Source organism: Rhea pennata, chromosome 2, assembly GCF_028389875.1.
Source record: "Rhea pennata isolate bPtePen1 chromosome 2, bPtePen1.pri, whole genome shotgun sequence".
Classification (NCBI taxonomy): domain Eukaryota; kingdom Metazoa; phylum Chordata; class Aves; order Rheiformes; family Rheidae; genus Rhea; species Rhea pennata.
Genome location: NC_084664.1, coordinates 13,410,934 through 13,437,844, shown reverse-complemented (window position 1 = coordinate 13,437,844; position 26,911 = coordinate 13,410,934). Strand labels below are relative to the sequence as shown.

The following is a 26,911-nucleotide window of genomic DNA, read 5'->3' as shown; positions in this document are numbered from 1 at the left end:
GTTCCAAAAATTCCATGACTATCTTCAAATCACATATATAAACTCTATATTTGGAAGAACATAGAGAAGCGTGTGGAGGGTGGGGGGAGCGTTATTCAGTTACAGAAACTGTTTTTCCAATGTAAGGCTTTAGGACAAGCAGTGTACATCTACACTTCCATATTTAATAGGTCTTGGAATATTCCTGCGATACCTGTAATGTTTCAAGCTTAAAAGATACGCAGTTCTTTCCTTCCAGTCATGGTGTTCTAGAATTATGTAATCCGCAAGGCCATTGTTTTTTGTTTAGCACTGTTTAAAAGCTCAATATTTGCTGACTACTTTTCTACACCAATTAAGAGGGGAAAAATAAATAAAAAACTTACCTTTAAATACTTAAATACTTTTTAAATATTTATGAGCTCTTCGGAATAGCAGACTTAAAAAAAAAGGAGCACTACATAGGCCCAGGAAAAATGTCAAGATTTTGTAAGTATGTTTGGTATGTTTGACTCATCCTGTTGTGAAAATCTGTATTTAAAACAGACAAACATTTCCTGTGTATGACAGTGAGGTGGATGTCTTATTTAAAAAGGATACATGTCTTAGTATGTTAAAACCCAATTAACCTGCCAGTTTTCACACTGGAGTTAGAACAGCATTACTATGTAATCCATGTTTCCCTCACTCACGCCATCTTCCACAACACTGAACCTTAGAGACTATCTTACTATTTTAGCGACTACCTCAGTATTATATTTGAGTGTGACCATATAATAATCCTAAACCAGAGTAGCCACAAACTCATTTCTGAATAGCACAGAATTGCCTTCTCTAGAAATTTTTCAGATTATATTACTCCTGCTGCTGAGCCATACCTACCATAGTCCTAGAATAAGCAAATCAGTTTGGAGGCCACATTAATGCATCAGTGAACTATGGCTGTCAAAACTGCCTGTGGCAGCCACTGGCAACAAGCATAAAATACAACAAACTTACTTCGTCACCTGGAGCAGATCATAGCCAATGAGTCACAGAAAACAAAGACAGAAGCATGACTTAAAAACTCATTTCTTAGTCCACCTTCCTGAGCTGCAACCACTACAATTAAAAAATAGTCCAGAATCTAGACTAACTTGTAAATTTTGACAATAAATTATGAAAATTTCTTTTGCCTCTCAAGGTAGTTCTGAGTAAGGCCTAACATATTTGTTTTAGTTCCCTAACAGCTGGCCACTCAAAGTGACAGATTAAAATATGTATGGTACTAAATTTGTCAATGTACAAGATATCCATCTCTTCCATGCAAAATAAACTCAATAAATTCTTTAATTTCGTCAGATGAAAAACATGTATCTGTATTTAAAGTATGGAAACTAAATCATAGTAATTCCAGTAAGACAAAAAATACATTATAGTCTTTAATATTTCATAGGCAGCTAAAGGAAATAATAATAATTAGATTTTTTTTTTTTTTTTTTTTTTTTTAGAAAAAAAGCTTGCAAGGAAATACCACAAATGTGGGGAAGCAGTTTTAAACCTTAGCATCTTCTATAAATAGAGGTTTGTGTATTTTAGATAGTGCTACTTCTAAATTATTCAAATGTACAAAAGCACCAAAAGTAGCAACTTTTATTTTGAAATAATAACTATCATGTTTCATTGTGGTCTAAGATTTTACAGCCCTCCTATCTAAATCAATTTATCTACTGATACGAAGATATTTATTGCAGTATTAAAGGTGTCCCCTACAGTTTCCTGATAAGTTTGGTTTGTATTACAAACATCCTAACGACTTCTATCCAACAAATGTAAGTTGGAGGAAGCAGGTGATTAACATTCTTAAAGCAGATAAAGAGTAGTAATTTAACAGCATTAGCAGAGCTTCGCCTGATCTACACTTTTCTTGAATATGTATTTTCAAACAGTTTGACAGTAATAATTCTTTTATTTCCTTCTGCTTATAGTTCATGACTTCACTTCTCCCGGACATTTGCCTTATGTAGGGCAAATGACCTTGAGAGGGCATGACTCATTTTGTCCCTTGTTCTAATCCCTAGTGTACAGTGCAGAGTACAGGTTGTTAATTTTACACTTCTGTACTGTTTTCAAGATAGGATTATAAACCTCAGCTGTGTTGTGTCATTCAGTCAAAAAGATTTTCATGTTCTAATACTGCATTTTTTTTATTTTTTCTAAGTCAAAAGACCAACGTTGCCTACAAAATGCTTGGAAGATGTCCAGTTCATTTTGTTCCGTTTTTGTGACGGTCTCACTGTGCAGACAGCAACTTTAACAAACTTTTTACCTCTTCATGAAATACCCTGCAACTGCAGTCAGACAATTAAGCTTTGGTATTACCCTTGGATCCTGAAAGTCCTTTAAATGCCTTAATTCACATAGTGGCAAATGCAGATTAATACTTTGTAAGGAGAGACACATCTGCTGCTGTTCTGACATTACATAATCGCCAGCCATGCAGAAGCTCAGCCTCTCCCTGAACATGCTTCTGCTGTTTAGGGTCATGCCCTGTCACACTTTGAAAATAAAATGGCGATTTGGAGGCTAGACCATTAAAACAGAGATGCCTCAATTCACAGTCCCTCCTAGAATGACTTAGCAGCGGAAGTTATGAGTCTGAAGAACAAACTGTGGAAAGAAACTTTAAAAATGCAACCAAACTGACGGTGAAAGAGAAACCAAACTAAGACAATCAGCCTTCTTTTTCTCCGGAATGGCAACATTTTTCCTCACTTTCATTCCTGATTAGAAAGGGCTTCAGATAATCTCAAGTAAAACAAGGGGGCACCCCGTTACTCCTGCGTGGAGAAGGAGGAAAGGAGGGAGGAAAGGAGGGAGGGAGGATGCTTCTTCCAGCCCACATGACGCAAAGAGGCGGAATCCGCAGCGACTCGCACCGGATCACGTACACACAAGAGGAGGGGAGGGAACGCAGAGGCACTGGTCCATGCAAACTAGTATCTCGTGTACGCGCAGAAACGTGAGCGGAGAGGAGACTTAGTCCCTTTACCTACATATAGGTTGGAAAATCAGACCGAACACCTCCACTGCAAAATGATCTTGGTCCCTGCACATTCTAATGGAGCAAGCAGGGAAAACTGGTCATTATACTACCGAATCCACACAAAGAAAAGGAAGAGACACATTTTTTTTTCTTTCTGTCCTCTTCACTCCATAAATGCAAATATTACTTTTATTGACTTTAGATGAAAGGACTTTCGAAACACTCTTCAGGAAAAGGAAAAAGTAACTGAAAAGAAGCTAAAAACAATCAGCATAGCTTTGCATATTAACGAAACAACTCTCCCGGTAGAAGTGAATAGAGAATACTCTCAAATAACACGAGGCACTGCATATTTAAAATTTTAACGGTTAAATTTCAAACTATTAATAAACACGCGGTTTTCTGGTACAAAAGGGAAAATCAACATGTGAGAAAATATGCTTTTAAATGACTGAAGTACACTGTTATGAAGTTTCTTTTCTTTTCATTCCCTCTTTGTATCTATAGGTCTTTTATTCCTCCTGTTCCCGTGGCCAGGACTCCCTCTACACGTAGCGATTTAAGGAGGTGAAACACGTTTCCAACATCCTTCTACTGGGCTGGAGTGTAAACTACTATCTGAGTTTTCTAAATCATGTGTAGGAACGTAAATCATGTTTCTGGTGCCCAAATGAAGTGAAAATGAGATGAGACGAGGACTGGCAGAACCCCAGCAGCACAGACATCCTCCCACCCCTCCTGCAATGCACCATGACCTCCTCCCCCGCGCACATCAACCAGCCGCTCTCCCTCCCCACTGCCCTCTCCCCACCATCACCCGAGAGGTGAAGACGTTTCGGTGATAAAAGTTAGTGGAGCGTTTCTATCCTCTTCCCTGTCGAAGGCAAGCTCGTGGAAGATAAGACGTTTTAAAATGCGATTAAAGAGGAAGAGAAAAGGAAGGATGAGGGCACGTTTTCAGCTCAGATCACGCAAAAATGAGTTTAAATACTCAGGAAAAAAAAAAAAAAAAAAAAAAAAAAAAAAAAAAAGCTCAGCCCAAAGAGCAGCACGGCAGCAGGAACCCGAGGACCACGGCATCCCATCCGGCCTCCTCTGCGTCCCACTCCGCGGCCCCCTTCCCCGCACCTCACCGTGCCCCTACCGGAGCGGCCTCCTCGCAGGCGCTGCTCCCCGCCGGCTCCTTCCCCTGCCTCCCGCACCGGCGCACGCTTCCCGCATTGGCACCCTGCCTGCCTGGAAGGCCCTCCGCACTCTCCCTCCCTCACACCACCCCCCGAGGAGCTCTCCACCCTCGGCCTCCCCGCCTCAGCTGCCCCACCGTGTCCGCAGCTCCCTCCGCCCTCACGCCCCTCCACCTTCTGCCTGTCCTCCGCACTCCCCGGTCCGCGGGGAGTGCGCAGCTACCTTGGGCATCACCGCCGCTGGTCAGCACGCCAATGGCTTTGCCGCTGCCCGAGAGGTTCTCGAAAAACTTCGGCTGGTGATCCATGGTGCAGCCGGGGAGGCGCCGGGCGCGCCGGCGGGCTGCGGGCGAGACGGAGCGAGGTCGCTGAGGGAGCCCTTGGCCGCGGGGCTCTCTAGGGTATTAAATATTTGGCTTCCGCAGGTGGTGGAAACAGCGTAGTCGGATATTTATGTATATTTCTATAGCAAAACAAGGGGGAAAGTGAAAAAAGCTCAGGAAAAAAAAAAAAGGAGAAGGGGAAGAGCGATCAAGCGCACGAGGCAGGGATGCCGCTCTCACATCCCAGCCCGGCCACCCGCCTCTTCCCCCGCCGCCGCTTCCTCCGCCCGCTCGCTGTGACAGCACCGCAGGACGCGGCCCCACACCGCCCCCGCGCTCCTCCGCGAGCGGCGGTTGACAGGCGGGCCACGGGGCCAATGAGCGGGCGGCGGGCCGCCGCCTCGCGCCGCGGCCGTTGCGGCGGGGCGGAGCCGTTGCGGGGTGCTCGCAGGTGGGGGAGGTGGCGCGCGGCTGAGGGAGCGGCGGAATGCGGGGGGAGGGGCCCCAGGTGGGGGCGGGAGGCGGCGGCGCCGCCCTTCCCCCAGCGCCGCCGCGCCGCGCCGCGCCGCGCCGGGACGGGGGTGGGTGACGTGAGGAACATGGCCGGCGCCTGGGCGGGGAGCGCGGGGGAGGGGGAGCGCCACGGGCCGGGGTTAGCTCGTCCTCTGCGCCGCCGAGCGAGCGCTTCGCCTCGCTGTGGCGCTGGGCTGAGGGAGGGGGCGGGCGCGGAGCCCCTGCCTTGGAGCTCGCTGCCTGCCCGCCAGTGCCTTCCCATCGCGCCGTGGGAAGCCTGCAGGCGTGGCAGGCGGCTCGCTGCTTGATCCCACCCATCTCCACTAGAGGCTCAGATAGGAAATCTCCAGTGTATCCAGTTACTTACTGCCCTGTTCTCCTAATACGGTTTGGCCTTCGTTTTTGTGCTGCACTGTTGCTTCCAGGATGTTCAGTGAGTGATGAAAACAGCTCGTGTTGTGAGTGAAGCGGGAGCGATCAGAGTTACTTCTGCCATCACAGGACAGGGTTATGTCTCACCAGCCGTGTCTGCCTTGTGGGGCGGTGAAACCCAAAGCGCCTCTCTCCTTGGCCTTTGCCATCCCTCCTCTGCTATGTCTTATCGTTGTGACATCTAGAAGCTGTAGCTGATGTTCAGGCACTGTTTTGCTGCATATGTAGAACAAGAAAGATATTTCCTTTAAATATTTACAGCTTAGAGACAAAGGTCGAGTCTAAAGACACAGTAGAGGTAAAACAGTTGAGATTCTTGCAGAAAGTGCCTGTCTTTCTGCATTCCCTTCTGCGCTCATTCTGCTGTGCACTGATTTTGTTGGGCAGTACTGATACAGTAGTGCTGTCTTAAACTCACATTATTATAATGCCACCTGCTATAATTCTGTTGATAATAGCAATGCATGTAGTCACAGAAGCAGCTTAACACTCTAATCTTGTTAATTCAACACATAGCTATATTATCCCATATACAGTTCTTTGTATTTAGCATAAGTAAAAGTATTTGCAGAATCGAGGACCAAGTTACCCAAAATTATAAAGCAAGTCAAAGAGAGAGTCAGGAGCAGAAGCAAAATGCTGACTCATGTTTTATACTTTAATTGCTGTATAATTATTGTTTCTATTCAACATTTTCATCACATCTTAGACTTAATTCACATTCTAAAAATACATGTTCTCATCCTGTCAACTTTCACACAGACATACTTAGAAGCACCATCATTTGAGTAATTAAGTCAAAATTACTCATAGATAACTTTGAAAAAGTCCTACCAAATAGAGTTTCTATATAGCAAATAGATACCTACATGTAGGCAACTCATGTTTGCAAAGCTACTCACAGGTTAAAATGAGTGTGCATGATTTAACAATGGAAAAAAAAAATCTCAAATATTTTCCCTGCCCCATTTCACAAACACTTTATTCTTGTAAGTAGCCGAAATACTGATTCTATATGGAACTTATTATATTTTTTGCTGATGTCTGATCTTATCAGTAAGGTGAACTTTTATTACAAAAATACATAAAGCTCCATAAAGTTATCCCATACGTCTCATATATTCTAGTTTGAATCAGAATATTAGTTTCTTAAAGAGCAGCTCCACAGCTAAAGTAAGTTTCTGAATGATTCCAGACTTGATCTAAAGCCTGTAAAAGCAGTATCTTGGGCTAGTATTAACTATCATGACTCTATTAGACCAATGTTAATTTCTCATCTCAACGAGTCTTTGAGGAAGCTTTGCTTTGATTATTTGTTTTGATGTGGATATTTAGCCCTAATTTAGAATTGGCTTATTATGTTTGTTTATTAAGTGCATTTAAACCATTTGCACTTTCTCTGGAAGTAAACTTGTCTCTCTTGCTTTCAAATATACCCCTAATGATAAAAAGCTATTATTTTCTGAAGGTGTTTTCTCTCTCTCTCTCTCTCTCTCTCTCACACTGATTAGCTTATGAAAGTTCATTATTAGCATAATGAACTCTGTCCTTATAAATGATATCTTCTTTTTTTTTCTTCTCTAACTGGAAGACTGCCTATGATTTCACTGTTTTCATCGTTATAGCTACTCCTTGTTCTTTAGCAGAGCTCTCAAGAAAGAATTGTGTTTTGTCTGTGTCAGATCATTAGAATAGAGGTGGGAGGAAAGGAAAGGATGTGGAACTTTTTGTTCTTGAGGCTTTCTTGATATATTTGCAGATCTTCCAGAAATACATATGCTTATAATCTTAAAAGGAGTGACTTCTTGGCTTAAATATTGAAGGTTGTTAGGGGAAACTATTTATTTAACCTTGTGGGTTATGCTAGCAATGCAGTTAGGTACATCTGTGTAAATCGTACTGACACTAAGAGAATAGACTCTTCTGGGATATGTAAATTGATAATTAAAGAAACTGCATCTCTGAATAAAACCTAAGCAGTTTATTTGCACACTACATTGAGTGCTCTAATTGTCTTCCTACTTAAATATTTAATAGGATCAAGTTTATATGGGATGGGGACAAGACAGATGAGTTCTGACTCTTCCCCAATAGTGACTGTGGCAGTTGCTCTACTGCATCCTGCTCCCCTTGCCTACTCCCCATGCCATCAAGGCTATCAGCCTATGCTTAAATTCTGTCACTACCTAAGAAATCCTAATCATCCCGTTAAAAATTCTTTGTATTGCTTAACTTACTATGCTAGTTTCTTTAAACATGCTTTGAACATGTTTTTGAACTACAGAACAATTCTTTATTGTGGAAGTAGTATCACAGATGCATCCAGTACTTCATTTAGCACAAAGTTTTCCATTGAAATTGGCTAGGAAGAACAAGCCATTTCTGAAAAGGACAAGGTTACTACATGAGTAACAGAGATGAAAAATGGCTTCCAAATGGATTTCCAGCTTTTAGTACCTAGAAGAAACTCAAGCTGAAGCTATTTTCTGTCGCTAGAGCTCTCTCTCAAATACGGATTCTCTAGCATCTAGTGGTACATGTGCTTACAGTACATGTTTTTTTGAAGCATTCTTTAGGATTTGTCTCTTCTACCCAGCTATCAGTTTTTAGTGAGACTTATAAAACATAAATACAATTAACTTTTATGTATTAATTTTTTGAATATTATTAAAAACAGGAAACAATGAGATGGAAGGATTTGTAGAAGTTACAGCATTTTAAATTGAGTCAGGGTAATCATGAAATGCACAAGTTGGCATGAAGTGAGCAAGGAAGGAAAAAGTCATCAGGATATCATTTCTGGGCAGATAGTGACAGTGATTTCTGCTAAGGAGCTGATAACTTTCTTTCATTAATACTGCAGAATTCCTTGTCCCTACCTGTTGCATCTAAACCTTTGCGCTACTTCATCTTTCTCTTTCTTACTGTATTTCATCTAAACTCTGTATACTTTTACTGTGCAGGAATTGGATTTTACTGTTTATTTATTTAATCTTATATATTGACAGTCCTAGTGGCAGTGATGTCCACTAGACTTTCTCTCATAGTGAAAATACATAGTGTAAATGAGAGGAAGTCTAGAACTAGAGCTAGTTCGGACAAGAGAAAGAAAAATCTGTAAGAGATTTAAAAATGGAAAGGACTTACTGTTAGGGATGGGTGAGAAAAGTAGATGAGGGCAGAGGAAAAACTAACACAGATTTTAGAAGGGGAGATGATTGTATCCAGAATAGTGAAGTATTTTAATAAATACTTAAACAAGATTTTCTAATGTATTTTTTATGTCTAACTCATGCTGAATTTGTTAAGGAGAGAACTGCAGATAAAGCAGCCTTGGAGAGAAATTTACTTAAAATTCCAGCAGATGCAGATATTATGGAATAGGTAATCAAAATATTAACCTGTTTCTTTCCAGTTAGGTAATATCCTGAATTACTGTAATATCAGCTTTTGACAGAGACAAAATCTGTATCACTCATTTATGAATATGCTCATTTTACACAGGGTCAAAAATACTTAATAACATACAATACTGAGTTTAAACCAGTCAGACTGCCCAAGTAGCACCAAAAGTGGGAGAGGAAAAATACCATCTAGAAAAGGCTGTTATATTATTTTCAGTGAAGGAAGATAATATAAAAAGTCATTGTATTCCTCACGAAAGAAAATCATTTATTGGACATCAGCTAGAACTTTTTCTTGATTGCCAAGTGGCTGTTGCTTTGAATTTGCAGTAGCCAATTATTCAGTTGAGAGTTTAGGTACTAAAAACATCGGTGAAATTCCTGCTAAAATCAAATGGCAAGAGTTTTTAATGGTAGTTGAATCAGGCCTTGTATAAAAGAAAAGCACAAATCAAATCTGTAAGTTTAGCTAACTATAATTGTTCTTTATAAGAAAAAGAAAATTGAAGAGGCAATATTTTTCTAGAAATTATTTCACCCATAATGCTTTTACTTATGTCAGAATCCAAATGTAAACCATGATAAATCCCTAGCAAACTAATTCCTACTGAAAATATTTTTAATAGGAATGTTGTTATATAATTTCAAACCCCAGAAGTATTGTTCAGCTTTTGGTAGGTTTGAAGCTTCCGTGTTTTTTTATGGAAACTGTTCTGTCAATAGTTACATGGAAAATGTGTTGGTGTGGTCTTCAGGCTTGAGAGTTATTTCTTCCACTATAAAGTGACATACATTTCCTTGAATGATATGTACAAAAGATTTCTAATGTGGTGTTAGCTGGTTCATTATGTAGTATTGTTTCTTTTCCTCCTGCTACTAGATGCAAAATTCACTGTTCAGTACTACCACTGAACAAATAATTTTAACATGCTATATATTTCTTGGTTATTTAAATTGTAAACTTTGACTCTTGAAAAGACATGGTTCTAAGCCCCTTAAAAATACATCCTTCACAGTCTTGACATGACCTATCAGTAACCCTGGAGTCCACAATAAATTAATAAATTTGTTTTTCTTGTTTTCTTATTTTGTAGCAAAATTCATGACTGAGCTGAGCACCGCCCAAAAATATTGCAGATGAAAGAGGAGTTGTGTTATTGTGAAAGATATGTTGTGTCAGATATACCGGGCTTAGAATGATTGAGCCATGCTAGTCACACATGTGTCATAGTTGCTCCAAGGCTTAAAAAAACTCAGAAAAAACTGCCCAAGCTACTTCATTAAAAGGAAACAATGTGTTAATAAAAGAATTAGTGAATCATACAATGGACTAAATTATTTCTCCTGGTTAAGGGGAGGAAAATATGCAAGTCTTTCTTTCTCACCTAGAGAACTTCCACTGCGAGCCATCATTTGGTGCCACAGGATAATTTGTGAGCTTTCAGTACTACAAGACACAAAAATGTATGAGTGGTTGGGAGATGAGTATGGCCATGTGTATATGTCTATAGCTTGCACTAAGAGGATAAAAATTAATGTGCTGTTCTCAGAATATCCTTCTGTGGCTTTCTCTTAAGCAGTAAAAATGATCTCTAGATATCCAGGAGAATTCTTACTATTTATGTAATGTGCATTATATATATATATATATTTATTGTTCAATGTAAAAATATACAAACAATCCCTAGAACAGTGGCTAGAGCAGAGCACTTTCTTGTTCTTGTATGAGTGCCCTAACTACTTGATTATTAAAGAGTATTAACTTTTGCACAATATTTCTGGACTCCACTATTCTGGAGTGAATTCTTGTAGCAGCTTCAGCAGGAGATATGGAAAGGCTTTGTACAAAAATGTCCTGACTGATAGGGCAGATTGTGGAGGAAAGCTTTAACATACTTAGGACAAAAGAGGGAACTGACCTCAACAGCGTCACTTTCTGGGCTTGTGCTGTATTTGTTAGGCTATTTTATATAACAGGTAAGCACTGTGAAATGTTATGTGGAGGTCACCTCTGTTGAAGAGCGGATTTTAGGAGTTCTCTAAAAAATTTATTATATCACATTCCTCAGGAGAGTTTGGATGGAATAGTGCTTAGTCCATTATTTCTGACAGGACATGAATAAAAGAGGCATCAAGTTAAGTGCTTATGTGGATTGGGGCCAAAATGGATAACTTGGCCTGAAGCTATCTCTCTTCCCCCAGTAGGCTTAGTGGAAATAACTGCAAGGAAAAAGAAATTCTGAAAGAATTAGGAGAGAGAGGAACTACATGATTTGTTTACCTTAGGGTTGCTTAAAGGAAGAGTACCCTCTCTTATTTTATGACCTTGGGGTTCATTAAAAAAAAAAAACAGACATGTTTTGCTACTTAAAGCAATGTGCCTGTAATCATACTTCAAGAAGTGGACTACCGTAAGTAATGATCTGATCTAATATAAATCAAGTAGTTTATTTTCTGTAATTTTATTTCTTCTTTCACATAAGCTCTTACATCCTACAGATCTCACAAGGTTGCTTCCTTCCACAAAGGCTTGTGGAAAGATAATATAATCCTGAATTAACAGGACAGTATAATTTAAGGTAATGCAAATGTAGTTTACAATAAAACCGTAAACTTGTTCTCCACTGCATTGTAAACACTCAAGTTCCTACTTTATGTTTTCTTGTAAATTATAGTATTGATTTTGTTAGATTCATCTACAATAGATTTTTGTATAGTCCTTATGGGATTTTTTTTTTCATTTCGAGTTGGATTTCATTCTTCTTCATAATAGAGATTATGTCTACTTTCCTCACAGTTTTGTGACTTAGGAGAAAATGGAAGCCCTAGCAATGCTAACATTAATTTAGATGGTTGTGAAGACTTCAGACAGCCCTTAGTGAAGTATTTTGTACAGTTCAAAGAGAGAATATGCTATGAGACTGCATTTTTTATTGTAGCTGTTTTAACAGTAATCCTTCAAAAGGTCTTACTGTGAAAAAAACCTCTCTTACACTTAAGGTATAAATAAGAATTCATGGCATATGAATTTATGGTAAAAAATATCATTGCTTCACTTCCATATTCTAGTAGCAACTTGCAAGTCCATATGCATATTGGATTATTTCTTTCTATGAAATTCAGTATTTCATGCCAGTAAATAACGGAATGCTGTATATATGTATACATATATAAATAAATTACTACTCTTGTATTTGTGAAATGGAAACCTACTTTATGTGTAAACCCTTATTAAGGAAATGTTCATCTGAGAAATGCTCACGAAATGTACTGTTAAAAAGATCACAGGTGTCTGTTATTCAGTGTAGTGCCCTACTGTTGGATTGTAAAACGTTTCATTCTTCAAAAAGGCTGAATAGAAGGGAAACATTATTTTGGGGGAAGGGTGGAGAGAATAACTAGTCAAAATGCAAATATATTCCTGAGTTAAAAATACAGGACTTCTTTGTGTCCTCCACAAACTATTTGCAGAGTACATTGCCACAAAGTTGTCTTTCTGCAGAACAGAGGAGGTTAGAAGAGGAATTTTGGCAGTAAAGCAGATAGTGGGGCCTACAATAGCGCTTGTTTCTTAGCAGCCAGCAGTTTTTGAGAGAGATTACAAGAGTAATTAAAGGATAAAGCTAGATATTCGGTCCAAATAGTTTGCATTTGGAAAAGCTGTCTTTGCCTTTTGGGTTTTGGGTTTTTTGTTTGTTTGAGAGTTTTTTGCTATGATGTTATGAATAATGTGTAATAGTAAGGATTGTTTCCCCTAGTTTTTCTTCTTTCCTAGTCAGTCAGTACTTACTATTTTCTCACATACGGACAGTGCTCTGTCACTCTTTTCCACTCCACCTTCCTTCCATGTATTTTTCTCCTAGCGCTTTTCCTTTTGGTCTTCCTTACTTTCTCTACTTTGCTGCTTTTTTTCCATCTTTCTTCTTCTTCCTTTCCTAATGTTGAAGATGCTAAGAATGTTAAGAGGAATCATTTTTTCACTCCTCTGGTAGTTTTAGTATATTAACTAGTACAAATTACATATGCTTTCTTCTAAATATTTTTGATGACATTCCTTTGAGACCATAACTGATGATGAGAAACAGAATGTTCCCATTTGTGGAATAGAAAATATCCTTTAATGACTAGCAGAGCCATTTTCATTTGCAAGAAGCCAATCTGGATTCCTTATGTGATGAAGGCTATCAGCAAAGGGAATTAATAACATCTTACCATTTATCTTTGTTAAATTTAAATAGTAGAGATGCATTTAATAAAGGTTTATTGTAAAAAGACATTCACGTACATTTTCATCTCATAAGCACACCAGAAGTTTTATTTCACATTCTGCAGCACACATGCGTGCACACACATACGCACACACAAAGTCATATGGTCATATGCCAGAACTTACGGTTGAGAAATACTTTGCCTAGCGTACCTGAGGGGTGAAATAACAACATATCTGAACTATGGGAGAGAACTAGGGAAAAAAACAGACTGGTTTTGTTTTAATTTACAGAGAATTAATAATGTTGTAAACTTATATGGGGTTTAGTATTTAAAAGTACATTCCAGTACTAAGTACACATCAAATACTTAGACTTTTTAAATACTGATTATCTTTGCCTGTAATGGCATTACAATTCCTTGGAATTTTTTAGACTCCTGAGAAAGGAAAGAACTGATTTATTAGATTGTTCAAACAATGACCAAAGTCTTTCTATGATATAATTGAATAATTCAGTTTGGATCATTGTGTCCAAATATTTAGTATATTGTAGATAAATGGAATGATGGTTGTTGTAATGAGATATGGATGGAGCATATTTAATGTTTACAGTGGGGAACATCTAAAACCGCAACTATCTTTGCCTCATGTTTTCACTTCCAGGAAGGCATATTTCTTCCATATTGAATGCCAGTTTTGCTTCTGAGACTGAATGCCTCATGCAATCTCGTGTCTTTAAAATATAAATAATAAGTATTAAATGATTGCTTTAAAAATTATAAAGAACTGCTATAAGAACAAGTGCAACGAAAATAGCTAACTAGAGACATTCAAAATAAAATTTCTACTGTCAAAAAGCAAAATGAATATTCTAGATAGATGTAAAATTAGTTCTTGTTAATTAATTGCTTACTCAATTCAGAACTTTGTCAGACTGAGTTTTACTATCAAGTGATGAAGAACAAAGTAGTTTGCAGCAGCAAAACTCAATGTTGTGATCTGCTGGATAGATTCTAAGGGAGTAGACAGGAGTAGGAGAGATAAGTGGGAGTTGGGGAATAATAGGTGGTGGCCTGGCCAGCTGACTTCCAGAGGAGGATGAGCCCTAGGAAATTAGTAGCATTTTAATTAATTCTGGGAAGCTATGGGCCAAGATCTTCTAGCCCTCCTCCCTAATGTATTTGTCCATAGTCAGTCTAATTTCTCTGTGAGGTCAAGTTCTGCTCCTGTGAAGCTTCTTTCCATTCTAGTGGCACAAGGGGATGCTGGCAAAGCATGAATCAGACACTTCTGGCAGAGTAGCTCCATTTTGGTAGGTGACTGAGAAGAACAGAAGTCTCATCACTCCCCTGAAACACTTCTGCTGCAATGCCATTGTCCTTATCTTGAGATCCAGAAATAATTGCTGATCACATATGTACTGGTTTTTCATTATGTTCAGACAGAACTTTCTGTATTTCAGTTTGTGTTCACTGCCTCTCATCCTGTCACTGGGCATCATTGAGAAGAGTCTGGTTCAATCATCTTCTTTACACCCTTCACTTCAGATATTTATATGCACTGATCAAATTCCTTCCAAGCCTTCTTTTTTTCCAGGCTCAACAGTTCCAGCCTTCACTCATATGAGAGATACTGCAGTCCCTTAATCATCTTAGTGGCCCTTTGATGGATTTGCTGCAGTAGCTCCATCTCTCTCTTGTGCTGGGGAGCCCCAAACTGGACATAGGACTCCAAGTGTGGCCTCACCAGGGCTGAGTAGAGGGAATCACTCCCTCAACCTGCTGACAATGCTCTCCCTAAAGCAGCCCAGGATACCACTAGCCTTTTCTTACCACAAGGGCACATTATTGGCTAATGCTGAACTTGCTGTTCACCAGGACCCCTAGGTCCATCTTTGCAGAGAAGGTCAGCCCCAGCCTGTACTGGTGCATGGGCTTATTGCTCCTCAGGTGCAGGAATTTGCAGTTCCCTTTGCAGAGCTTCATGAGGTTCCTCTCTGCCCATCTCTCCAACCTGTCAAGATTGCTCTGAATGGCAGCACAGCCTTCTGCTGTATCTTCCAGTCCTCCCAGTTCTGTATCATTAGCAAATTTGCTGAGGTTGCACTCTGCCCCATCATCCAGGTCATTGATGAACAAGTTCAACAGGATTGGACTCAGATTTGAGTGGTAGGGGACACCACAAGTTACTAGCCTCCAACTAGACTTTGTGCCACTGAGTACAATGCACTGACCTTGGCCGTTCAGCCATTTTTCAACCCACCTCACTGTCTACTCATCCAACCCATACTTCATTGGCCACTCTATGAGGATATTACGGGAGACAGTGTCAAAAGCTTTACTGAAGTCAAGGTCTGCTATCCCCTCATGTACTTGACCAATTATTGACTCTCAGTATTCTTCGACTGCTCGTATTTTCCTCCCTCATTGGCAGGATTGAGGAGAAAACCACCTCCTTACCCCTGACCACCACCCCTAGAGCTCTGTAGTCATATTTGATATTTTCCATGTTGTCATTGGAGGTATCATTGGTGTTCACATGGAAGAGAATGGGGGGTAATAGCCAGACAGACAAGCTTTAGCAGTATCTCCACAACATCCTGGATCTAAGCCCCCAGCAGGCAGAGGACAACTCTAGACAGCAAATGAGGTCAGCAAATGGGTGTGTCTGTCCCCTGTGATGATCATTACCATCACTCATCACTTCCCCCAGGTGCTCCTACATGGCTCAAGGTCCATCAGCCCAATTGCTTCTCTCAAAAGCATACCTGTCTCCTCCTCTGAGAGCAGTGAATCTGATCAGTGTCTGCAAACCTTCAGAACGAACAGAAGTCTTCCTTCTGGTATGAGAAGTCACCAGCTTTCGTCTTCCTCAATAAGTTACCACTTACTGTTAATGCAAGGCACAGACTTTGCCTGTGTCTGCACTGCAGTTGGGACTCTTGAATCTGTAGAGTGTCTGAGAAGATCTTGTCTATCTCTTGCTTGTCATCTCTAACAATAAAGAGCTTGCCAACTTCCTCCTGCAACTGCTTTACCTGGCAACACAGACCTTGAACAACAGCACACCTGCTGCAAGAAAGACAAGTGTCAGCCCCAGCCTCACAGACAGCCCCAGGCGCTCCTTGCAGCCTGAAACTTGCAGAGCTGCATCAGAAGTTCTGAGTCAAAGCCTCCCACATGGCGAGAACAGTAACTCCAACTGGGGAGTGCGCCTTGTGGTGTGTCACAACCTGAGAATGCATCTGCTGCTTTGAACAAGGATGAGGACCTCTTCTTTGTATCCTTCTACTCAAACTGCTGTATCTGTTGGCTGTACTCATAGAGCTGTGCTCTAGACCTGGCTCTTATATAGGACCTCTCCCTAGCACTGTCTAAGAAGGTGCTTGACCTTCCCAAATCAAGGGTCAGCTGAAACAGAAGCCTTTTTTGACTCAGCAGCAGCAGCTAAACTGCTAGAGCTTCTCAGAAGCTAATGCCTCCTATAGCAGTCCATACCTAGCTCTCCTTAGGTGTCAGCAGTAAACACTCTCTAGTTCTTCAGAGGGTTCCCAGAAATTCCCTACAATCTCCAACAAGCTTCTCAGAAGATCTAAGTAGAGCCCAGAAACTGCTGCACAAACTGCTGCGTCTGTTGGCTCCCTCTGTTAGCTGCAGTCACACAGAACAGTTAAGTCTGCTTAGGTTAAGTTAAGACTGCTTTATATCTGCAAGAGTTTGAAATCCAATTCTAATAGCTTCCCATAACAGTAATGTCCAGTGCAGTGGATCAGGTCCTGTGCCACAATTCCTGTAACATGGAGAAACCTTCACTGGAAGAACACAGGAAGAGTAATTCTCCTTTCTCCATGCACTGTCACAAATTCAGAGTAGTGAAGTTCTGACTTTTTTTTTTTTTGGATGAGGGAGGGAGGGTTGGCAAAGCAGATCTTTTGATTTGCTTTTACAAATGTTATGGAATAGATATCTTTAATTTGTTCCCCAGGAAATCTGAAGATTCCTGTTTCTAGTGCAGAAATGGCTAGCCTTTTCCCCTATTCTTCAGTGTAGAATGTGACAATATTGGGGGATATAGCAGCTTACATAGAAAAGAAGGATATCAATTACAGAATAAAAGTATCTGAAGGAGGAAGCATCTGCTATAATGACAACTGAGTTGCAGCAGCTCTGAAAATCTTTCAGTTTTAAGAAAGAATCAATGTAGTTTTAGAAAATAGGAATCCTTTCCAATGGGCATACCTAGGAGCATGGAGAGTCCAAAATCATTGAAATTGCCATCCTTTTACTTGTAATTGTTAGGCCTAGAATTTCTCAGGTGGCCAGGCACATTGGCAAGAAGTCATGGTCTGTGCTGCTGCATGATCAAGTTATATGCTATTGTTAAAGAGTCCAGATGGTAGTGGAAATGAAATTGAGAATAATTTGTAGAGTGGGCCTGACAGTATGGCGGCAAGGTCTGGAGCAGCAATGCCTTGCAAGGTACCCTCTGGCTACAGTGAGTCAGCAAACACTTGGACAAGGTGTAATAACAATTCGTAATGGGAAAGACATAATATGGATCTTGGAAGGAAAGACAGCAGAGCAGGTGTCCAGCACAAGGCGAGCATTAAAAGAGCATATGGAAGAGATTTGTATTCCGTTGCTTTTTAATGGAGCTGCTTCAATTTTACAACCGTTCTGGTCGTATAATGAGTCAGTACTGTCACATTTGCAGTGCATGCTCCAATCTGATGTGTATTAGGGTTTCAAGTTAAACTTCATTTCATGTAAAATGCTTTTGTTTGCATGTAATAACAGACAATTACTCAAAAGTTACAAATTTTTCTTCCTATTCCTTTCCGCTTTGCTATCCAAAATGAAAATGCAGTTTAGTAAGCTCATAAAAGTTTGAGAGAAGTGGCAAGGCCCCCTACCTATCTATCATTTGATGATGTGAAATTATTCTCCATATTTTATTTTCTGGTAACTTACTGTTTCATTAACAATCAAGCTTAATTGTTAAAACTAAATGATAGTTATATTTCCTCCTTGCAATTACTGTTATTTTGAATTTTTCTTCAGCCAAAATACTGTTGACATGAATTTGTTAGTGTCGGAGTACCAGAAGGGTTCTTTGTTTCGAATGGTAAGTAACATTGGTTAAGCCTTGGAACTCGGTAATTTTAGTGATTTGACTCACCATATCTTTAACTGCAGTGGCTTTGATAGCTATTGAAAAAATAACCTCTTTAAGCATGAAGAAGAAAGCAGTGTATATTTGAATACATAGTAAAGCTGATGAATTGGGGGGAAAATGGTCTTATAATTCATATTTTTATGGTGCATTAGTTTATATGAAATATACATTATTTTGGAAAAAGAAACAATACACTCTTGATTTTATGGCTGAGAAAAAAGCTAAGAAAACAGCCATGAAAAAATATTAATTATGATTTAATTTTATTTTAAAATAGCTTAGAAATTAGTTTAAAATACTAACTTCTGTACTAGTGTTGAGTACTCAGCATTTTATTATTTTATTCTTAATGGAAAAAAATGTTTTAGTTACTATTTTATCTGTAAAATATCAATTGAATTAAACTTGGGTTTATCAGATCAGATTTTTTTGGCTTCAGTTGTATCTGAATAATCCATTAAAATAAAACAAGGTATGTCTCAGACTCAAGGCTGTTCTTAGCTGAAAACAAACAAGCTGTGTATCACAAAGCAGGTGTTACATAATATTGAACATATGAAGGCTTTAATTTTCAAGGAATATGTATCAGTCTTCTATCGTATGGACAGGAAACTGTCATGCATTACTTGAAAAATAGCCTGATGTATTCACTGCTGGAGAAAAACAGGTAGTGACAAAAGAAGTATTAAATGTGTTGATGTAATAAGGGCACTATGCTGCATTTACCTTTAATATTGTGAGTTTTTTTTGGGGGGGTCTTTTACTGCTGTTATGAGTGGACTATGTAAATTATTAATGTATCTTACGCAATTCTGCTTAGTAGCTGTGGCACTCTCACTTCCCCGTCTTTACATCTGAGTATAGACTCTTTCATTCTTAGCCAAAGTGCAACTGAAGCAAACAGTAAACAATATTAGACCTGCATTAAAATGCTCAAGAGGCCTGCATGGGTAAACAAGGCGCTTCTGGCAAAACTCAGACATAAAAATATACAGGAGGTGGAAGCAGGGGCAGGTAAGCCTGGGAGGAATACAGAAACATGTCCAGGTAGCATGGATGGGGCTAGGAAAGCCAAAACCCATCTGGAGTTTAATCTTAGGAGGGATATCAAGGACAACAAGGAAGGCTTCTATAAACACATCTGTAACAAAAAGAAGACAAGGGGAAATGTGGGCCTGCTGCTGAATGGAGCAGGGGCTTGATGACAAGGACATGGTGAAGGCTGAGAATGCCTTCTTTGCTTCAGTTTCATCTGTATGTGAATGGATGGATTCCTTAGTTTCCCAGAGCTATTACTATTGGTAAGTTAGGGATGATAGATTTTTTTTTTTTTATGTTTTTCAGTTACTTCAATACATAAATTTAGATTTTGGGTTACTGAATACTGTTTAATTTGTTTTTGTATCTAAAGCTGTAACATTATTTATACTCATCTAAATGACTTAGCTGTCTTCAGTCTTCATTCCTCTTTCTTTGACAACTTCTTAAACATTTTAAGCAGTATTACTAGTTCCCTAGAGCTGAATTTATTTTGGCAGCAGTGAGTATCTTTTTTGGCAAAATCTTGGGATAGACATCTTTCTTAAGCAGACTGTCTAGAGTTTCATGCTGCGGACTAACAACAGGGCTGGCTAACTTTCATAGCGCTATGATGCATATGGAATTTTATGTCAGTTCCCTCCCACTGAAAGAAATTGGGATTAGCAAGCAATTTCTGTGCCATCACTACCCAGTCATGTGATGCAGTGCGGGCCAGGCCTCCATGCTTGAGCTGCTTACTGTCTGTGTGCTGCTCAGAGCAGCAATGTGGCCACCGCTGTTTTATGTAAGTGACCTGGGCTGCCATCCATTTCGTGACCCCGTGGAACCACTCCAAGGTAGGTTCTTCCAGTCATTTTGTTCATTCTCACGATGCTGTAGACAGACTGTATGTGAAATGTGCATGAAGTGCATTGATCATAGTTTTTTTCCAAAAGTGCTTTTTTCATACTGCATACAGTTTGTTTTTTCTGTATTTATATCCTGAAATGCTTTCATAATGAAATAATTTATAAAAATATGCCGTATACGGCAAGGCATATTTAATTCTGTAATTGAAGTTTGCTGAGACAAAATACAGGCTGTTTATTAACATGATCATTCTTTTATAATTTCATATCTCTTCATTTTAAAAATCTCTTTTTTACCTTGTCCCATTTTTGTCTTAGTGCACATATGATTAGTGTTAGAAGATGCTGATGAATTCTTGTATTTTACCAAAACATAAAAAGCTTTAGCAATTCTAACACTTTTCCAGAAAGAAATTTTCCGTAGTTCCTGAAAGTGAGTTAGGCACTGGTATTTTTTACTTCATGTTGCATGTGTGGCATAAAATTGGGATTGCTGTTAGTCTACTCTTCACTGACTAGGTAGAGAACTGATATTATTGTCTCTGGCCTAGTTTTTGTAAAGTTGTGGCCATGTGTTTTAGAACTAGCTCAGGTATTTCTATACTGCCTTGTGCTGTTTAGACATACTCTCAGTCCTTAGTGGAGGTAGCTGCCAGTTCAAGCTTCTTGTCACTATCTAGTATTCGCAGTATTCTGCAGCCATGATTTATCATTGTTTGTTTTCTTTCAAAAAACAGATGTAGACTTCATAGTGGCATATACTGCTTTAATTTGCCTGCATATCTGTGAACACAAAGGAAGCTGTATTTGTACAGAGAAAATACAAGTTTAATTCAATGAACATCTAAGGTTAGAAATTGCAGACTTTTCCAGCAAAAATTAAAGTTTTAAAGTCCAGTGAATCTTTTCACTCCTTTATTTTGCAAAATTGTTTTTGCATGTTTATATTTTCTGCATTAAACATTTTAAATAGTTAATGTTCTTTCTAATCTAATTAAAATGAGCTCTGCCTGCCAGGAAAGTAATTATTCAGACAGAAATGTTAGCATAATAATCATATCCTACCTCAGTTCACAAGTGGCATATCTGGAGGGATAAAACAACAGTTTTTTGAACTATAGTCAAAGAACTCATTGACTGGGAAGGTAAAGGAAAGAAAAATCATTAAAAGTTAAATTATTACATTAAAAATTAAAATATTTAATGCTATTTGTATATATATAATGTGTTTACACTGACAGTATACCTTTTATGATGGAAGATTTGGAACCATATCCAAAGTGCTGTAACATACATCAATCTTATGAGTCTTAAAACCTCGGTGGGTACAAAAGCACTTGCTTGGCTGTATGTCATCAAAGATATTGGAATTTCCTGCATTTTAATGTATTATTTGTCTTAGTTTATTTTATTCATTAAACAAGTTTGAATCTTGTGTTGATTGCTGTATGATTTCAAAGAGTTAATTTCTGTGCTGGAACACTCTAGTTTGTACACTGATCTGTGACGCAGGGCTGAACTGAGCAAATAGGTTCCAGTTTAGTTGACACATGAACAAAGAAATGTAATGAATATGGTACAAAAAGTAATCAAAGCATGAAAACTATGTTTGTCCTTGAGCTTGATGACAAAGCAGTAGATCTAAAGGAGTTAATCTTGATTACCTTATAAGTCTAATTTATAGGAAAAATATTCCTAAGCTCTTTTTGAAAAGAAAGCTTACAGGGTGTCTTGGGATTTGAGAAAGTGGGGTACCTGACTATACATAAAGACCTTAAACAGATGTAAAAAAATGTTCAAAAGTAGTAAGGGAGACAGATGTTAATAATTAATGTAATTATTAATAATTACATGTATTTTTACTCTTTTCCTGTAAATATATGTTTATTTTGTGCAATCTAAATTATGCATAAATATTAGAATCCTTTGCAAAGCCACTTTCTGATCTGCTTCAACATCTGCGTTTCTCTGTAACTGTGAGCCAGTGCTTAGAAATTTGGAATCATGGGAATAAGGCTTGTCTCACTGCCAAAAGATGTTATGAGACGCTTCGTTCCCAGTACACCTCCAGTCTTTCCTTCAAGACTGTTGATTTCATAGACATTATCCACTTTTACAGGCTTTCAAATAATCAGTGAGCTGTTTGGAGAAATATGCCAGTACGCAGTGCTGTCAATACCTATTCAATACCATGTGAAAGTTTAAAGGTGTTTAGCTATTTAGGTTCTTTTCTAGATAATGGAATGGTCATTTCTATAATTTAAATATGGATCATCAAACTCAAATCTACAAATTCTTCCTGAGTAGTTCTGGAAACTTGATGGCTTGGCATTGTGGAAACATGCAATCCCTTCCACATATGGAATTTTAGGTGCCCTTATAACTACAGTGGAAAAAGTGCAATGAAAAAGCATTAGACTGTCATATGTTCAGATTCCCATACCTTGAAGAATATACTATAAAATAAGTAATAAGTAGTGTTACTTAGAAGCTTATTGTTTAGCGTGAGCACAAGAGTGCATCTGGCCATGTTCCTTTATAGTCTCTTTATTAAGACTAAAGTTATTATAAGTAACAAATGTCTTGAGACAAATAAGTTAATGATTTATAGGTCTAAATAGGAAACCGTGCATAGACTACTTTCTTTAATTTATTAGAAAAATAAAACAATCTATCTCAACATGATGATAGGTCTTCAAAGTACTTGATGCAAACTGTCTTTGCTAATGTGTTTCTCTTCTCTTGAAGGAGTAATTTTCAATTCTTTGAAGTATCTCTCTGGATTGTGCATGAATCTCTTGCCAAGTGCAAAGATCATTTGACTGTGAAGAAAAGATCATTAAAAAGTATATATTAGTTTTTTTTTTTTTTTTAACAGTGAAAATATGATGTTCAATATAATGGCAAATTGGATGTGAACTGAAAATAAGCATGCAAAAATCCATTGGAAAAGGAATTTGAGAAAATATTTCTAATCACTTAGAGCTCAGTTAAGATTGAAATGTTCTTTTGTATATAAGATGATAAGTACTGTTCCAGCTGAAACCGATATCATCAGATGTGTGGCTATTAATTAATTATTCGTAAAAGCCAGAGATGATATATTGACCTTGAAGCAGGTAAGGGCCGAAAGATTTTGTGTGAATAAAAATATGTAGTTCTTAGCAGTGTGGCCCTGTCTGACAGATTCTTACAGTTATGATCAGTAATGGGGCTGCTTGAATAAGAAGCTCTTCTGTAACTTCAAGATTCCTTAAAGTGAACTTGAAGTAAAGAACCAGCATGCCTACCTTGAGCACAAACGTATTCATTTTCTTGAAGCACTCTTTCACTATGGATTCATGGGTAACGTTAAGTCTGGACTTCAGCTGTTATTTTTAAGGGAAAATAAACTATTAGTTTGAAAACTGAAATAAAAACAAGTTTAACATGACTCAATAAAGCACTACCCTCTGATAGATGTAGTGGTGACTGACAGCACTGTAATGCTTGTGTCATGTGAAATCTTGAGTAGGAATTAAGGAATTAATTGATTTGAGTAGGAATTGAAGGAAGTAATGTTAGAAAATGTGTACAACACTACCTATGTCTACGAATAGATCAGGAAATTAATATATCAATACTCAAGATATTGGTGTTATGACAATGACAATGCTGGTTTTGTATATTGTTTTTGAAGGAAACTAGTTTCTGAATAACTGATAATGATGGTCATTTGACATACTGTATCAGAGATACACTTATGTGGTTAAGTTCTTTCATTAAAAAAATGGAACTATTCAATGTGTTTAAATAAGCGCAAATTATTATTTTGTTACAGATGCTGTCCTAGGCTTTGGCTGGATCAGAAGACATTCAGAAGGAGCAATGCGGTTTGGGTGCTGCCGCTCAGGAATATGTCTACTCATGTAACTCCTTCTGTCATGCAGAAAAAGTGTATTGTGGGTTCCCTCTACGGCAACATAAAAGGATCTGTTAGGGTATATATTTGTGTGCAAACATTATTTCTCACTTCATGGGTTTGTTGGTGAATCTGGCATGCAAGATGGATGTTATTGCAAGGCAAGCTTTTATAGATCAGAGGCTTCATCGTCTGTAAATAGTTTTTAAAGTGACTTCTACTGAAAGAACTTCTTACAAATATGTTTAAACAGTTTACTCAGCTGAAACAGACTGAATGTAGATCTAAATGTATTCTGAATTGTTTTACATAAAATTTGCATGCAGTTCTTTATTTCAGCTTGTCTTGGCAGAAGTCGTAAGTAGTTGAAGAAAAGCATACGTTCATTACCATACCCATGAAGTTGATATTTACTGAAAATAGTAAGTGCTGTCCTGTACAACTAGTAGACTCTTTAAGGAGAAGCAAGTTAAATAGTTCTTCAGCATTGTGTCTGAACTAAGTCTCCAAAGGTATACAGGTAAAATTTAAAACTACCGATATCTTACAGGTCAGTAAATATGCTCAAGGTTATATGTCATTCCTTATATGCAAATGTTTCAAGTGTCGTTGCTTGAAAGTGTATCCATTAAAGTTTTCTATTGCATTTTTAGCAGTACATGAGTTTCACTCAATATGAATATTTATGACTTGAATATCATACTATGAAAAAAATGGCCATACTTACACAAGTCCTGATCTGAGCATGAGCTTCATACATTCCTCTTAGAAAAATATTCTTATTTTGAAAAGGAGCATCTGGTCTCTTGAAAAACTCAGCAAGTTCATGAACTATGTGAGCAATGGCTGCATAATCATATTTAACCTATAACAATGTGAAAAAAATGAATATGTAAACTACAGGGTTTTTTTGAATTTTGCATTTAAGTTTCACTTAACAGTACATTTTCCAACTGCCCAGTCTGATTATGATTTTTTTCCATGATTTTTGTCACTTTCTGGTATTCTTCTAAAATTTTTAAGTACAAAAACTATGAAATGAAATATGCATTGTAGAGTCAATATTTATTGGAACATCAGGAACTGTATGTACAATTCCCAGTTACATGTTTTTGCTTTCTTAAGCTGTACCCTTGTTTTGTAATGTAAGTCTATCTTGCATATTTGGACTACATTAGTATAGTTGAATATTATACAATATATGGGAAGCAACCAAGAGGCAAAACTAGGTCTTTTAAATTCAGACCCAAGAATCTAGAGTAGGAATTTTCAGCTCATTCCTCGCAAGGACAGTACATATCTGGAGGAGAGCATGAAGGGGAGCTCCCTCTGCCTCAGAGCAGATGGAAATAGAAAAGAGGCTGATGCTGCTGTCCATCGCTTTGCTAGTTCCCTGGCTGGTTTCTGAAACTCCCTTAAAGAGAGGAGCTGGAAGTGGGCTGCATGAATTGCTTTGGAGCAGTGGCACACTCTCAAACAAGCACACTCTTATTTTGTGTCATTGCAGACCTGGTCTGAAAGTGGACTGTAGCTATAAAGCATATGCATGTACCATGTAGTACATCAACTATCCCCTGCACTAATTTTATGTAGTCTCCTTCTAACTGAAACTGAAGGCATTGGGCCTTTCTGTTAGTTTCATAATTTAATTCCTGTTTCAGAAATAAGACCATTGGATACATAAGAAAACATACCTTATTTTATAATCATTTTTACTTTTGTTAACTTCCTGTTAATTGTCCACTTTAAACAGCAAGAACAACAAAAAAGAATCTAACCCTTTTCTGGGGAAAGTGGTATTATAGCTTACATTTAAACAATAGGAAAAACAAAAGATCAGAGCTCTCTGCCTTTCCTTTTCTGGTCATTACTTCCAAATTTTACGGGAATGGCATGTGGAAGGCAGTTGAGAACTCATCTTAATGCAAAAACTAGGTATATAAGGAGACACTATCAGAGCTACAGGCTTTGCAATTGAAAATGTGATATTAAGGAAGAAGAAAGTACCTACCTAACTGGCTAAGTCATTACTTAGCTTTATGGTCTATGTGGTGCTGAGCAAAAAAAAAAAAAAAGGAGGCAGTCAGGAAAGGAAACCTGTCTTTCACTTAGCTGATTTCCAGAAACACCTTCAGAGAGTGTTTGTGCCAAAAACTTCTCTTCACAGCTATGAAAGTACTTTTCTTTGAGTGGGATTATGTCCTTGTAAAGTAAATTGTGATATTACAGTTTGAGCTGATTCAGTCAGGAGGGATCCCGGACTACTGTGGACTCCAAAATGTGTCTTCTCTGCATAGGGTGTCATTACTTTTAGCCAGTAAACCCTTGAAGAGAAGGGACTTCGAAAGAAAAGTCAAAAATCAGTTTTATCCTTTAAATCTGTAGTTCACTGTGCTGTAATTCAGATATAAAAATCTCATAACAAGGCACATGAACTGTATGAGACAGAGATATTACAATAAAATAATATCAAATACATGTATTTTTCTACTTACTGCTTTTAGCATCTGTTCAGGGAAACACAAATCTTCACTGCTTACTTTCTCGCACTCCAAAGAAAAGCCTCTTTTGTTCTTAAAAAAAAATCAGTGTAGATATTTTAAGCATATATAAAACTAAGTTTATCTTGGAAACAATTCATAGGAAAATCACTAAATAATCAATTACTCTTAACAATGAATCAGTACAGGACTGTATCAGTACAGGACGCTACATGTCTCATGAGGGTCTATGAAAAATTCATTTCACTTCTAGTTTCCAAATTTACCTAAAATAGAGGAAATAACTGCTTTTGTAGCAGGACTTTTTAGCTCTTTGTGCTTTTCTAAAATGTCCCAGGTAGCTTGGTCTAAATTGTGATATTTTGGTTTCAGTGG

The 26,911-nt window shown here is 38.2% G+C and overlaps 1 protein-coding gene and 1 long non-coding RNA gene across 2 annotated transcripts in view; one reads left to right on the top strand and one right to left on the bottom strand.

Annotated features, from left to right (window-relative positions):
- Positions 1-4,900, bottom strand: part of PFKP (phosphofructokinase, platelet) — a 45,750-nt gene extending 40,850 nt beyond the window's left edge. Inside the window, 1 exon segment of the mRNA XM_062568882.1 lies at positions 4,412-4,900. Coding sequence (XP_062424866.1) covers positions 4,412-4,496 — 85 coding nt within the window. The 5' untranslated portion in view covers positions 4,497-4,900.
- LOC134136792 (uncharacterized) lies at positions 4,878-24,654 on the top strand. The gene is made up of 4 exons (XR_009957553.1): positions 4,878-4,962; positions 18,131-18,194; positions 22,883-22,980; positions 23,955-24,654. It is a non-coding gene; the product is annotated as an uncharacterized LOC134136792 (long non-coding RNA).
- Positions 24,655-26,911: the final 2,257 nt, after the last annotated feature.